The following is a 15,038-nucleotide window of genomic DNA, read 5'->3' as shown; positions in this document are numbered from 1 at the left end:
ATGTGGGATTGTGTGAGCTGCAAAGTAACCTGAAAAGCTGTCGAGACTCTGAGAGGTGGGGAAGGGGTTGGTACAGCGAGGGAGTGGTGGTGAAGTCCCCAGCTGTGGATGACTTTTCTCTGTGCATCCTCTTGAGGTAAAGACATCAGCACGGATTAGCTTGTTCTGGAGTGATAACAGGTGAGATAAAAGGACTGAGCAGAAGGATTTGGCAGTGCCTGTCTGAGGGGACAGGAGTGGAAGTGCATCTGGTAATGGAATAACTGGGATACGTGGGAAACTGTTAGTTGGTGTTGAGCTGTGGATGAAGTGCAGCTGTTTGCTGTGGTGCTGTGGTAGAGTAGCACTAGCTCGTAGTTCCCATGGTATTATTGTGTTTGTATGTCTGGTTGTAGTGAGTTTGTGTCTGTTCTGTGATGTCAGTACTTTGTGCACTGGCTGTTGTGTTCAGGGTGTCTTCTGTTCCTTGTGTAGCACGTTCCTTAATGAGACCAAAGGAAAAAAGAATGGAATATAACAGATTATCCACTGTTGTGTCCATTTTGTTGTAGTGCTGCTTTACAAAACAAAACAAAGCCACAGTTGTGCCACAGACTACACCCTGCTGGTTGTATGATAGGAGACTGATTTCCACATACAAACATCCAGACATCCATCAGTGCAGTATCAGGTACCTGAACTGCACACAAAAACATTACACGATACATTTATAAGTATTATTATTCATTCACAATCCTAATAGATTTTTTATAGGTTGTTTAGCAGCTATCTATTAGGCACTTAAGCAGCCTTACCTCCTGTGATTTGAGCAGTGGAGATATCCCAATGCTTCTGGTAGAAATGACGTTATATCTTATTATAAACTATGAAGAATTCTCAGGTTGCATTGGAAGGGAAAAGGTGTGCAGCTCTGCATTCATGCACCAGCTGCTTTTCAACTTAAAATTTACTTTAGGACTTAAAAAATGTATTGTCCTTAAAGAGGCAAAGCAGTTGTGATGTGATTTTGACTTAATGTGAATGTAATCTGCATCTGCCTTCATGATATATTTATTTTCAGTAATTCCAACAGTTACTACATAATTCTAGCACCCAAGTTTCCTGAAATTTAGCCTTGCATGGGCTACTAATTTATAAAAAATTGGATGGGTTAATAATTTTGAATTCACAAAGTGAAAGAGGTTTTTTTTAATTATATATTATTGAACTGATACATTGGTTTTTCGTTTGCCATATTCCTAAAGAAGCCTGATCAGAATAAAATAATGCAGAAATTCCTGATGATAGTAAATTTCTCTTTATTGCATGGCAAAATTAAATTGGCGATTTACAAATGATTGTGCAAAACTGACAAATCCCATCACAAGCAGTAATTTTCAAATTACTTGTAAGACCAAATGTTGACTTTATGCACTACAAAACATCTGCAGACACACTGCAGAGACAGACGAAATTGATAAGGCAGATAATGTTCTCTTAGTCACTTTGTGGGTACCTTTCAGAGGGATGGAAGTGTCTCTTCCTCAGGTACAAAACAGACACGCACAAGTCAATAAATGACTCAAGTAAAGAAGGAGCTGATAGGGCCCAGAAAGTCTATGTAGGTCCACCTTTGGTTTTCAGTAGAGTGTGGTCCTGCAGGTAGTTTTTGGGATACATCCATTTGCCTTATCTCATTTTTCCCCAGAGGGGTGAGGAGTGGCTGTTCCAGGGAGAAATAAATTTTGAATAACCAAAATGTTCCAACAGGGGTTGTGTGGCCTGAACAGCAGCAGCTGCTGGCTTTGCTCTGGGAAGTGGGAGGAGTGCCTGGGGAGGAGGTGGCTGCTGGGACTGATGCTAGTGGGGAAATGGCAACACAGCCCATGAGAGCGGTCCCACGACCTTCCTCATGTCCTTGCAGCTGCTGAGGTTGGAGCATGCAGGACACGGGCCAGCTGAGAATTTGGGATTACACTTTGAAGCCTGAAACAATCCTATCTTTAAGTACATGCTTGCTCTGGGAAGTAGGAATTTGGTGCTGTAGTGTTTTGTGTGGTCACGGACGTGAAGAGGATGGCATCCAGCCAAGCACCACTTTTGTACAGATAAATCAGTTTTAGCACCAAAGTGACAGACACTAAGTGAAGGCGCAGAAAGTTTTGATCAGAAATATAAGTGCCACTAGATAAATTGCCAGAGTATAAATAATGAGATCTGACTCTGCCTTCTTGAGTCTTTATTTCTGAGTTAAGTAACTTTCAGGAGTAAAGTTGATGGGATGCCAAACTTAATGAGAACATAAAATTGAAAGTATTAAGATTAAATCAGTATTGGACCTGGAAAGGGGGGATACTTAATTATTTTGGTCAGATCTCAGGCTCACACAGCTTATCACTGTGACATTTTTGTAGTAATTATTTTGAGTAGAAATCACAGAATGAAGTTGATTTGTGCAAAGAGCTGTCTTGTATCTGAAGAAAGGGACCTTATGTATACTAAGTTAGTTTAATAAATACTATCCCATTAACTGGCCTATCAAAACTGTTGCAATTAATGAATAATTAGGTTCAATATGAGTGCATTAGATTCATCTTATGCAGAGATGTTAACATTTCACCACTGTATTATGATGAAGAAATGCACCACCAAATATGTAATCCTGCAAACAGGAGGCTCAGCTTTCGAGTGCAAACCCAGAGCAGAGGCCTGAAAGGAATCCAATATGTAACATCAGCATCCCAGCTTTAGTTTCCAGAAGAAGCCACACAGGAAATTCCCACACAGATTTAGGACATTGTTATTTATTTGCACACTGTACTTTGGTTTTAACTATTGATAACCGTGAGTTGTGCAGATGTCTGTCCCGCAGCTCTTTTCTTTTTTCATTTTTTTACACCTCGGAGACACATTTTCTGCTAAACCTATCCCTTTGTCCTGCTGATCAGCTCAGGGATTCCCATGTTTTACCTGTACAGAATGTATCGATACAGGAGCTTCAGGCTCAGCTTGAGCAGGAGACAAGACTTCACCGAGAGGAGCAAGAAAAGTTTACAGAAAGGATCATCCAGGTAAATACAAAACCCACCTGCTGGGAGAGACGCATGACCTTGATTGTGACGTGAGCCTTGATTGTCAGGAGTGTGGGAACTTGTGTCCCGATGGCTGTGCCTGTTTGACCTCATCTGAGTAAATGAAGAATCTGGAATCTGGGGAAATATAAACTCAAGCCTATTTTGCCACTGCTATTCTGGCTTCTCTGCTTGGTGGAGATCAATTTTGTCCTCCCCACTGTAGGAGAAATCGTGGTAGAGACATGAAATGCTGCACAGAGAATTCTATCACCCTTCAGTTCTCTGTGAGCTGGGGAAGGGTGTGTTTGATCCCTGGGAGCTCAGTTTGGCTCCATGCCTTATTCTGACTCCTCCTAACCCAAAGAAAATCCAGCACCTCTCCAAAGTCAGAGGAGTTGTTATGCACGCATAGCTGAGAAACAAATCAGGACATTCATTCTTGTATTTCTCAGTACTCAGTGCTTCAAATCTTCTTATTAATAGCTGGTGAATAAATCATATTTTTTTACATGAGCTCCCCCTGCTCTTTTGAAAGCTGGAACAGATTAGTCAATCGTTTTGTGATCTCTAGCTCTTAGAGCAAAAAAAATCTGTTGCTAATTTCTGCAGGCTGCTTGGCTCTTAACTGGAGTTTTCTTTTAAAATTTAATTCATAAACTAAATTCAGCATAATTGTTGCATACTGTAAAGAATTTTTCCGTGTGCCAACTAGTCTCTTAATGCTCAAGTGATATCTCTCTGTTTTTTCATAACTAGCTTTAATTTTCAGTTGATCTCCACTGGAGCTTTTGAAGGCAACCAGTCAATTGATTTTCTTCCTGGTTGCCTCAGCTGTGAAAGCTTTTTGGAAGCTATGCATGCCTCTTAAAGTTCTTTTCTTTTTGCAATTGTTATCCATTGAAAAAACATAACACTCTATGAATCTACCTCCACTAGGGTCTTCTGCAAGAATTCATGACCACAGGGATTTGAAATATTACAGCTTGTCAAAACAATGAAAAATGCACCAAAATTAAAGCTAGCTGTTCACATTGATACACAGCAGAAATAGAAGAATAAAAGCATCTTCTGGATTCTTCATTTTTTCCAGATTATGCCCATCCTGTTGATGATGTTCCCTTTTTATCACCTTCCAGGATTTCTGGTGGAAATTACTCAGACATTTGCTGTATTTAACCATAACTTCATTTGGTGAAAGAATGGCCATCAACATTAAATCTACTTCTTTCTGTCTGTAAAAATTAAATTTAAAATCAGCCCTTCTTTTACTATTTGATTTTTAGGAATGTTTAATGACATCAAATTGATGTGTGCTAGCAGTGTACAGTCTCCATGAGTGTTATTAAGAGTTGTGTGTACATTTTTTGGGCCATTATGGCTAATTTTGTTCCAGACTGCTTTTAAGCTTCATTTTAAACTAGCAACTACTGTAAACAATTTCAATTTGATTGGGAACTTTTAAAGGCATAGTAGCATAGATGCTAAAAATTTGCATTATGTAGGAGCACAATATTTAGATGGCAGGCGAGTCCTTATTAAACTATCTTGTATGGACTGGTGGACTGTTTCAGAAGCATCTGAATGTTGCCATGAAAATAAAACATACATTTCTTAGCAGTATTTATTGCTAGAGAGTCCTGGTCCCTGAAATATTCTTTATTCTTATGTGAACATTCTTGCAGGGCGTGTTCTGATGGTTTGGATTGTTGTGGTCATAAGTGTTCTGTGGCTTTCATAGATTTCATCTATGGAGCTGGTCAGGAAAAGGAGAGGCTGTTGTTCTGCAGAATGGAAAATAGAAACTGGCACCTGTAAACAGTGTCTGCACTCATTTTCCATCTGCATTTTCTTCATCTATTAAGAAGCCACACCTTGTTTGAAGTGGAAACAGTTTCTCATCTATGCACAGTTTGAGATATTGTACAACTAGCTTGTACAAATTCTGCTGGTGCAGGTCATGCCATGGTATGATTTTTATATATTGAGGGAGAGGTCATGTTAAAAGAATGATGTTTCAAGTGTCCTTGCAGTGAAACAGGTGTAATTATATGTGTACTCTAAAGTCTGAGCTTTTCTTGGTGATTTTGGTACTAAGGCTGAGACATGTCAAATGCTGAGTTGCAGTCTGTTCCTGTCTCTTCCGTTTCTGCTTGTGTCCCAGATACAGTCATGCCAGAATGAGAGACTGTTAATGTGGTATCATAGAGATGCCTCCAAGTATGAACTGCAAGAAGTGGGGGACCAGTAGTTGTATCTGAGGTATTGGATGTGTTTTCTGCAGAAGTGTTGCCTTTCTAGAAGCAGAGGGAGATGTAGCAACTGTGGGCAGATTGAATCTGTGGCTGTGGAAGGAAGTTGCAAGGCAAATATTCCGGGTTGTCTGAAGGGCAGCTGTGGTCCCCCCTTGTACAAATGCCTGCAAATGCAGTTAGGAGGTGTGATATGTGCAGCAGTGTGGGCTGGTGGCTGTGCTGGGAACCTGCTGCAGGGATACAATCAAGAGAGGGAGGAAAATATGAGTGGAGTAAAATATTTAACCAGCTTTGGAGCTCTTGTGCATCTTTGAAGTAAATATCCACTTCCACAACAGGAAGTGGATACTTTCATATGGTTATCCAAGCAAAGCTTATCATCTGCTATCCTCTAATTTCCTCAGCAGTCATAACTGCTGAGGAACTTATGGAACCAAACTCAATAGCTACTCACTCCTGATGAAAATTAGAGATTTCAGTTTGTCTCACCCAATGAAGTATAAGTCCTGGAGATGGCCCCAGGACACCATCCTGTTGACATATTGCTTGTTATTCCATTAAAGCTGGAGGAGGAGCATATGCAGACCCTGCGGAGAAAAGACTTGGAAGTGCAGAGCTTGACTTTGCAGAACAAACTGGAGGAGAAGACCTGGAGTCAGGAGAAACATCTGCTGCAGCAGGAACTCAGGCATTTCAAGCAGGACACCTTTCTCCTGTATGTCAAACTGAAGTGGCTGCTGAAACACTGGCGGCAAGGCAAGCGCATGGAGGAGGAAGGGGAGGACACATTAGAGGTAACTGTCCCATCTTAATGACCCAGATGAGTAATGGGATGTCCCTTCTTGAAGTGTAGACTTGATAAATATGATGTGGCACCAGCAGCTTTCAAATTGCACATATGTTGAAAGGGGATTCAAATTAAACATGAAAGCTTAAGCTGGCTTGTGCTGAAATATATTCTGCATGATATGTTACAGATCACAAATCTTTAAATTGAAACCCTTAACTAGTACAAACAGCACGTCCTGAAAAACTCTCTCATAATAAATGAAAAATTAATTAGGTCTCAAAGATATGACTCCTGAGTAATTTTTTGAAAGCAAAAAAGCACATTAGCAAGGTGAGGGAGTCAAATCTGTTTAGATGGATTGAGTGCTGCTGTTTTTCTCATCTTGTGCACAGTGTGTTCCTTACAAAGCCTTCAGCAATACAGATGGAGGGAAGCTCTGTTTCTGTGTTGGCAGGAGAATTATACAGCTTCATGTGGGAACTTACAGTGAATCATCCTTATTTGTTCCCCTTCTCCATACACACGTCTGTCGCCGTCAGCAGCAGCACACCAGTCGTCATCATGGTGCTTTTCTAAGTACAGGCTAAATCAAGATCAGGAATTTCAGAAGTACATAACAACCTGGAATCCCCAAGCTGACACATCTCAGCAGGGGTGTGGTTGCCAGCCAACATGCACTGTGAAGGAAGTGTTGAGTTGCACGCCAGAATTACTATTTGCTTCTTAGCTAAAGGGAAAAAAAAGTTTTTTCCCATTCTGACATTTTGTACTAAATTCTTGAGAACAATGGATTTGTTTTGCAGGTTCATGCAATTCTGAAGCCATTTGGTAAGCAACAAAGTAATTTTTCTCGGTATTTCTGATTCTTTTTTACCTAGTGTTTTTCAAGGTTTGCTGCATTTGGCAGTACAAGTAACCTTTCAGGTCTGGTCAGAGTATGCTAAGTTGAATCCAGTGTTTAGTATTCTTAGATAAAGGGTGGATGAAGATCTTTAGATTCATCTGCTGTGGTAATGTGAGTCAGAAACAAGAGATGAGTAGCTATTTAGAAATAATTTGCTTCTACTTTACTTCAGCAGTGATAATTTGCTTCTGTGTAAACTAGCTCACCTTCTAATACCAAAAAGCTTTCATTTCTTGACTGTATTTTTTAACTGGTTAATTTATTACCATTATTGGTAATCTCTAGCAATTATTGGAGTCATGTTTTCTCACACTTTACAGAAAATAAAGTGAAAGATTTGGATACTTCCTAATCTCCATTACTTCATCACACAATACTCCAGTGTCTTGTAGAGTTCTTGATTAATGTGTGATGGATTATATCCATGATGTGACACTAGACCCATCTCAGCTGCATAAATCCCCTGTGTTGCAGGCTTGCATAGTGTTGTGTTCACACATGCAGTGTGTGATATATCACCCAAAGATCAGCTCTGTAGCCTGGGTTGAAGTCAGTATATGCCAGCCCAGAGATGCAGTCCCTTCCCTGAGCCCTTCGGTAGATTTCTGGCCTCAGGGGTAAATGGCAAAAGCATGTTTCTGTGTTCCCTCTCACATTTTAGATCGAGCACCCTGAGGCCCTCCCAGACTTTGGCATTCAGTCTGAGCAGAAGGCAAACGATGCAGAGCGAGAGGAGGAGGAAGAGGATGTTGTGTTTGCACTGGCAGATTTCTCCCAGCATCCCACCACAGAGAGCACTGATCATGGACCACAGCTGCAGACTGCAGAATTACTTCAGCAGCAGAAGCAGGTACTATACCATTTCTGTATCTTGCCCTGGGAATGGAAACTGTGGATTTTCCGAGAGAGTTCTGTGCTGTTGTGTTAAATCACCTAGAATCACACTTGTGTAAATATTTCTAGCTAAATAGCAATTACAGTGGATTTCATCCATTATATTTAAATGTAACCACGAGCCACGTGATTACTGTTCTTCTGTTGACAGATGCTATCAGTGAAAAATCCTATTTCCTCTTGTGGCTGTTTGCCCAGAAACATCTATTAGTATGTGATGGTTTGCAGAATTTACATGCTCCTCTTGTCTGAGCACATTGTACTCTACTGTCAAGCTTTTAGCAAGAACATGTGATTTTATTTCCTTTAAATAATTTAAGAATCTAGCACATGTATTTAATGTTTCCCTTAGAGATTACGGGAAAACAATGTAAAAGTTCCTTCCTGTCACTGGGTTTGTTTTTAAAAGCCCCAAATCAATTTATGCTCATTTTTCCCTGGCATCTCCTGCACCCTGTGTGTCAGAGCACTGCCATATATCCTAGCTTTTTCCTTGGTACATTTAATATACTAACTATCCTAGCAATATAAATAGAAAACATTCAAAGACAGATTTCTTATATTTTTTAAATGAAAACTGTTCATATGAGACCATCCTGTTACATGGAGTTATTTGCAATCATAAAGAGAACGGAGCAAGAATTCTATGTGAAAAACAAATTCGGGGGGCGGGAAAAGTCGTCTGTCTTTATGCCTGATGTCCTTTCTCTATGCAGGCCTTTGACTTGGGAGCCCTCTCCACAGTGACAGCTCTCAGGCAAATATGTACTCCCCATGATCACAACACTTTGCTGGAGTCACTGCAGGGCCTGGGGATTGTGTCTCTTTGCATCTGAGTTCCTCACCTGGAACTCCCCAGACTTTCATGATTATAGACAACCTATTTGCTAACTGCCTATGTGTTGCAGCAGGCAACAGGAAAGCTCTATCCTATAAAAAGGATAGTCTTTAACTATTATTTTCTGTGAAGTAAGCTACCAAGTTAGTATTCATTTGATCAGTTTGGCATTTGGAAAGGTTCTACCTTGCTGGTCACCCAGACCCATCACTGTCTTCCTCTCAGCAAGTTCTTCTCTGCTAACAGGCTGTAGAAGGCCATGCAAGAGATGCTCTTGAACACATCATTTGGCTGCATTCCATCTGTAGACTGATTTATTCTGGAATTAGTAAAATAAATAAATACCAAAATGCTGTTTCTGTACAAACTCTATGTACTAACTTTCCATACAGTGCTCTTAAAATAACCAAGAACATTCAAATGAATTATGTACTCTTTGAAATAATAATTGCTTAGGCATTAATCTCAATTAAAGTGGCAGAAATGGGCAATAAATTGATTTTAATTCATTTTATATACATCACAACAGTTCCAGCTAATCTTGCTTAAAGAATTGATCCACATCTCAGTACTCTCCATGATGATAAATAGTGCATGATATCCAAGTGAACTTGTCAAGATAAAGCAGATTCCTTGCTTCCCGACCAGGAAAAAGTGTTATTTCAACACTGCAAGAATGAATGAGTTTGCTAAATATTTCTCATATTCAGCACTATTATTTGTTTTGCTTGTGCACACTAGGGCATCTCACAAGCACTGCTGTGCTGAAAAACACAGAGCTTTGAGGAGTTTTCTGCAGGTTCCTTAAGCCCACAACTGGAAAAAAACCACTGTTTATACAGGGAATTTGGAATGAGTGGTGCAGCTGGAAGTCTCCAAGGTTTGCACCTGCCCAGGAGAACCCAAAGTTGCTGGATCTGCCTGACAAGCTCCAAGATGAAATGCATCAGCACTTACTGCACATCAGGAATAAAACTTTTAGTTAGTCTAGGAGTGGCTGAGATAACTAGGTCAGGAAAAAGAAAGGGCTTATGGTAACCTGAGGTTACCCATATTTATTTTTAACGTTTTATGTTAATATTTAATGGCTAGTATTTTCAGACTGCATTCTTGCTGCTGACTTTCTTACCCTGCCTAGAAAGTGGAATTGCTTTGAGAAGAATTATAAATCCAGAGGCCTTAATTTCAACATGCAACTTTTAATTTTATATTGCTATAATTTGAGATACTCAGCTGGCTGGGAAGTACACCAGTCTGGCTTGCCTGGGATTTTTATTTAGACAGTGTGTGGAGGGATGTAGGAAAGGTGAGAAAAAAAGTAAGCTGATAATAGGCAGAGTAGATAGGGAGTCTGAGAGGGGTCAGTTCATCTTTCCCTGCATGGCATTGTCCCTTGGCTGGTAGCTGGGAGACACAGCAGAAAGTGTCAGGCAAGGTTAAGAGCCAGGCTGGAAGTTTGATCATGTTTAGGAGATAATCAAGCAAGTTGGACTGGTGGCACAGCAGAGGAGGGCTTGCTATAAATCAGTGTTTCTATGTGTGTGGTAAGAGATCAGGGAGAGCAGCTCGTGTATAAAGGAAGAACTTAGTTTCAGTTGAGTATTAGGGGTGAGATGCCTGTTAGATGGTGTAAGATAAGGGAATAAGGAGAAAAGAGTTTACATATCTGTGATCCAGTGGAAAAAGCCATAAAAAAAACACAGTAGTGTCGTTGCTGGGAGGGGTGTCAAGAAAATCCCCAGTTAGATCTCTTTTTGCTCATACACTGTTGGTTTTCAAAGCTTGGCTAAGATAAGAACCCAAAGGAACAGTCATTAAGGCCTGGATATACTAAAATGAGTTGCACCAGGAACCAGCTTATCTTTTGCCTAGATCTGTGATTAGACAGAAAAAATGCACAATTCTCCTTAACTGTTTAGGCTCCTGACCTTCTGTTTTTAATTGACTGCTCTACTAAACTGCTTTTAATACTAGGCTGTGCCTAAAGTCTTCAGTGAAATTTTCAAGTGATATTCTCAGAGAAAAATGAATTGTGGTTGAAAGCAGAACCAAAATGCAAATAACTGCTCTTGTCCAAAACTTTTCTACAGCTGGATGCTCCTGTTTCTGAGGTTGACTCAACTTAGTAAATGCTCTAATGTCCTGGAATTTAATTGGAGTTTGCTACAAAAAGGTTTAGTTTGTTGACAGATGTTTTTTTCTATAAATCCAGAGCTATAGATACAAGTCTTTAATCTTTTGCAAAGCCTTTGTAATTATCTTGTATTAAGTCAGTTGTGAATCAGTGAGATTCCTCTAAGCATCAAATTTTACAAACAGCTAAGGTGCTAAAGGGCCATCTCCTTGCATGGAAGACTGTCCAGGGAATCACAGACATGCCAAATTTCTGCTCTGCAACATGCCTGAAAGGAGGGGGAAGACTATAACAGTACTTGTTGTGAATCTACTTGTGAATAAGCTGTTTTGCAGTTTTGCCAACAAAATCCAAAGTACAGCTAGATGTAAACACTGTATTTCAGAGCACATTCTCTCAAAAGTACTTTCTCTGTTCTCCAAAACCACTCCACTTCGGCAAAACAGAAAAAAAAAAATCACAGACTTCTCCAACTTCAGACTATAAATACAAAGCCATGCAGAAGAGACTTCCCCACAGGAGTACAAAGTATGTAACCAAAATTGGATTTATATTGGCAAGGTAATTAAAATCCCAGCAAGCCGGGGGGTACCTGGGATGCTTGTCTCATAACAATGACATTGATGTAATGCCTCTAGCAATAAGAAATGCCCTCATCCCTGTAGGCTACAAACCTGCAATGAGGCTCTTTTGTCTCCTTTACGTACTAGTCCATATCTTCTTTCTTTGCAAACCAAATTTTATTGAAGAATTATCAAATATATGTGCAGGAATGAGAGATGTAACTTGCTTTAGTGTCATTTGGTTTTATTTTTCTTCTGCCTCCTTTCTCTTGTGGAGCTTTTTGACTGCAGAGAAAGGTTTGTACAGCACACCAGAAACACAGAAAGTGGCTATTGAATGAAAGCACTTCACAGAAATTTGGAGTCGGGGTTTTCAAAAAGGGTGAGACCAGATTTTGATGCCTTCAGTACCCAGCCGCTCCTGTTGTGACATTAAGGGCAACACTTCAAAGGAGCTCTTATTCTGATTATTACACAAGGGGCTTGAAATGTTTGGAGAATTTAGCCTTAATTAGGTAGTGGAACAAAAATGCATGGTGGAAACATGAAATCTCATTGCATATTGAATAGTAGGTGATCTTATATGCATGGTGGAGACTGCTGCTGGATAGCAGGGAACTGCTAATTGGCATTAAATGTTAATGGAATTAATTCTGCTTCTGTGGGTGTGTTTCTTGCAAAACCTCATCTTGCACACCATCACTTTTTATTAGCCCAAACAGATAGGTCAGTCAATGAGCACCTGCAGTCATTTTCCTACATCTAGCATATTTTTGTTGATGCATCAAACAGCTTGGAAAAAGTAGACCACATTTGTTTGTTTTTTAAAGAAAATAAGGCACCTTGGCATGTATGATTAGTGATTACAAAAATGGGTGAGGTGGGTTCAGTGATGCCAAAAATCTGATGAATACATTAAGTCAGCTTAGTTGTCTGCATTAAATTTTGTTGTAAGTATTGCCATTGAAAAAGCACATGACAATTAGTTAGATTTTTTCATAGAAGTTTACTTGACTTGTCTTCAAAGAAGCCCCCATGTAGTTATTTCATGAAATACCAGATAAGAGGGAATGCAGGAAGCCTTCACTTGGGAAAACAAATAAAAAATACATTCAATTAGACTATCATGCCAGGATAGAGACAACTAATTTGAGTTAGGCCTTCCCAATGGAGTAAACACATTCATGAGAGCCAGGTAATTAAATGCTGAATTTTTTGAGTAAGCTTTCCCATTTTTCTGTCCCTTGCTGTGTCTGCTAGTCAAGTATAATTTCCATAAATGTATTTTCTAGTCAGGACAACTTGTCAGATACAATCTCTGGTTACTCCTTGATGTTTGAGAAGCTCATTGGGAATATTTGATTTAAATTTTGGACAAATAAATAATATATTTATGTTTTCTGATTCGATGGCTGCAAAAAAAAAAAAAAAGGTGGGAAATCTTTTCTTTTACTCATCCAGAATGAATATTTAGAAAATGTTGTTTGATATTTAACATAAAAATGGCAGGTTTTGCAAGTGCCCAGAGAATGTGCAGAAAGTAAATGCCAAAAGGAAAAAGGGAAAGATCTACTTCTAAGGAAAAAGAAATAAGATTTGAGTAAGAGTACGTGATGTCAGCTCTGGGCTAGACTTCTAACTTAGCACCATTCTTGGCTTCTGGCTATCACAAGAGCTCTGACAACATTTTCAGTATGGCCAGGGCATTCCCAACAGGACATGAATGGGGGTTTGCTCTTTGATCCCAAAGAAGGGTGCTGCTGCAAAGCTAACCTGGGTGCAGCTGCCTTGCATGGAGCAGGAATATGCAGTACAGACTACTGAAATACCTTAGCAGAGACACTCAGCTCAAAGCCTCGCTGTATTTCCCAGAACAATTTTATTTGTTAATACAAAAGCTTTGAAAAGTTATCCCCTTTCTTTTTATGTAGTTTACAAATATTTGAGATTTGATATGGAGCAACGACTGTATGTTGAGATAGATGTAACTACCCAACAAATTTCAGGAATCATACTCTACCTTTGGTTTACAGTATTAAAAAAGAATTTATTAATGATGCTCTCAGTCCAGAAAGATGCTTAGTGCCTTTTCCAGGGTCACTTAAGTAACTTTGGCTTTCAGGAAGCATCAGCACTAGGGCTGACGAGAAGCAGAATCATAGAATCATTTAGGTTGGAAAAGATCTTTAAGATCATCGAGTCCAGCCATAAACCAAACAATGCCAATTCCACCACTAAACCACATCCCTAAGTGTCACATCCACCCATCTTTTAAATACCTCCAGGGATGGTGACTCAACCATTTCCTGAGCAGCCTGTAGACAGACAAGACATTGCTATTCTTAGTTTTCTCAGGCAAAAGTTAGCCCAGGCACTTTCTCTTCTGTGCAGTGGACACACAGTAATTTTTCATCCTCAAAAATGAAACAGGGGATTTAAGCTATCATCCAATGGCAGCATTTTGTCTGCTTTGTCGTGCCAGGCAAGTGAGAACCGTAAGCTCCTGAACGCTCTGAAGGGTTTGCTGGATGACTTCCGCTCGGAGCTGCGCGACGAGGAGCGGGAGCGCCAGGGGCTGCAGCAGCAGTATGCCCTGCACAGGGCAGCCTGGGAGGTGGAAATGGCTCAGCTCAAGTGTCGCCTCGAACAGGTAATGTGCCCTAAGTCCTGCACCTGAAAAGAACAGCTGAGGTGCTTAATGAAACGGGAAATTCATGACAAACTGAAAAGGGACTTCATTCATGCATTTTATCCTGAAAGCCCTCGCCTGAAGCCTGATCAAAGCTTTGCTGCCTGAGTTGCCTCTTGGATTTCCAGTTGTCCCTGTACAAGGGCCCGTGCAGTGGGCACTGTATGATGTAGGTGAGAACAAAGGAACTGAACTCTTGCTGTATTTTCTCAGCAGAGTTGGGTGGTAATATATCAGCTGTGGTAATGAGACTTGTGGGCGTCTGTATTTACTGAAAAGAAAAATGTCTTCAGGTTGACATGCTCACAATTAGCTCATCACTGTGCCTTGGTATGTAACAGCTGCAGTACTTGATTTATGGCAGAGTGATTCAACAACATTGAAATGATAGATCAATATATTAATATTAAACCAGCCAATCAAAGGTACTGGTTAGTGATGGATGGCACCTCAATGAAGAGAGAGGTCTCGCTACCTGCCATGGGATACTGTTAGAAGTATTTGTATAAAACCTGGTGCCAGGTGCTTCAGTGTCATGTATGGTAGTTCACAGAAGATGTACTGTTTCTGAAGCAGCATGAAAACAAATCAGCAAAAACCACACAAGAATTTATTTCCAAAGCTGATGGCATAAAAGCTCTAATTTTACACATTGAAGAGGGGAGGCATGGAAGAACTAGTACATTCAGATCTTGAGAAAAATCATAGAGCTTCTCTTCAGAAAGAAAATATAATAAAAATATTCAGTGTTGGGAGGGTGGTACATTTAGAAGGATTTACTAAATTTTAGAGGCTCACTGTGACACACAGAGCTGAGATGTGAATAGTGCTTTCCCAGAATGAAGGAGGCAGCTTTCGTTTTCAGCAGTCTTCTCTGAGAGAATTCAAATTCTTATTTCCTCTGCTTCTTAGTGCACAAGC

General features: G+C 40.0%; 1 protein-coding gene across 8 annotated transcripts in view; it reads left to right on the top strand.

The window, feature by feature from the left end:
- MTCL1 (microtubule crosslinking factor 1) overlaps positions 1-15,038 on the top strand; it is a 103,058-nt gene that overhangs the window by 68,082 nt on the left and 19,938 nt on the right. For 5 of the 8 annotated variants that reach the window (XM_014871222.2, XM_088173245.1, XM_088173239.1 and 2 more), the window contains 4 exons: positions 2,958-3,050; positions 5,869-6,099; positions 7,661-7,849; positions 13,911-14,078. In XM_014871222.2, the coding sequence (XP_014726708.2) occupies positions 2,958-3,050; positions 5,869-6,099; positions 7,661-7,849; positions 13,911-14,078 (681 nt within the window). The remainder of the gene's footprint in view (positions 1-2,957; positions 3,051-5,868; positions 6,100-7,660; positions 7,850-13,910; positions 14,079-15,038) is intronic. The other 3 variants (XM_088173267.1, XM_088173271.1, XM_014871221.2) reach the window with 1 other exon arrangement.

This window comes from Sturnus vulgaris, chromosome 1, assembly GCF_052056855.1.
Source record: "Sturnus vulgaris isolate bStuVul1 chromosome 1, bStuVul1.hap1, whole genome shotgun sequence".
NCBI lineage: Eukaryota > Metazoa > Chordata > Aves > Passeriformes > Sturnidae > Sturnus > Sturnus vulgaris.
This window is presented reverse-complemented; position numbering and strand designations above follow the sequence as displayed.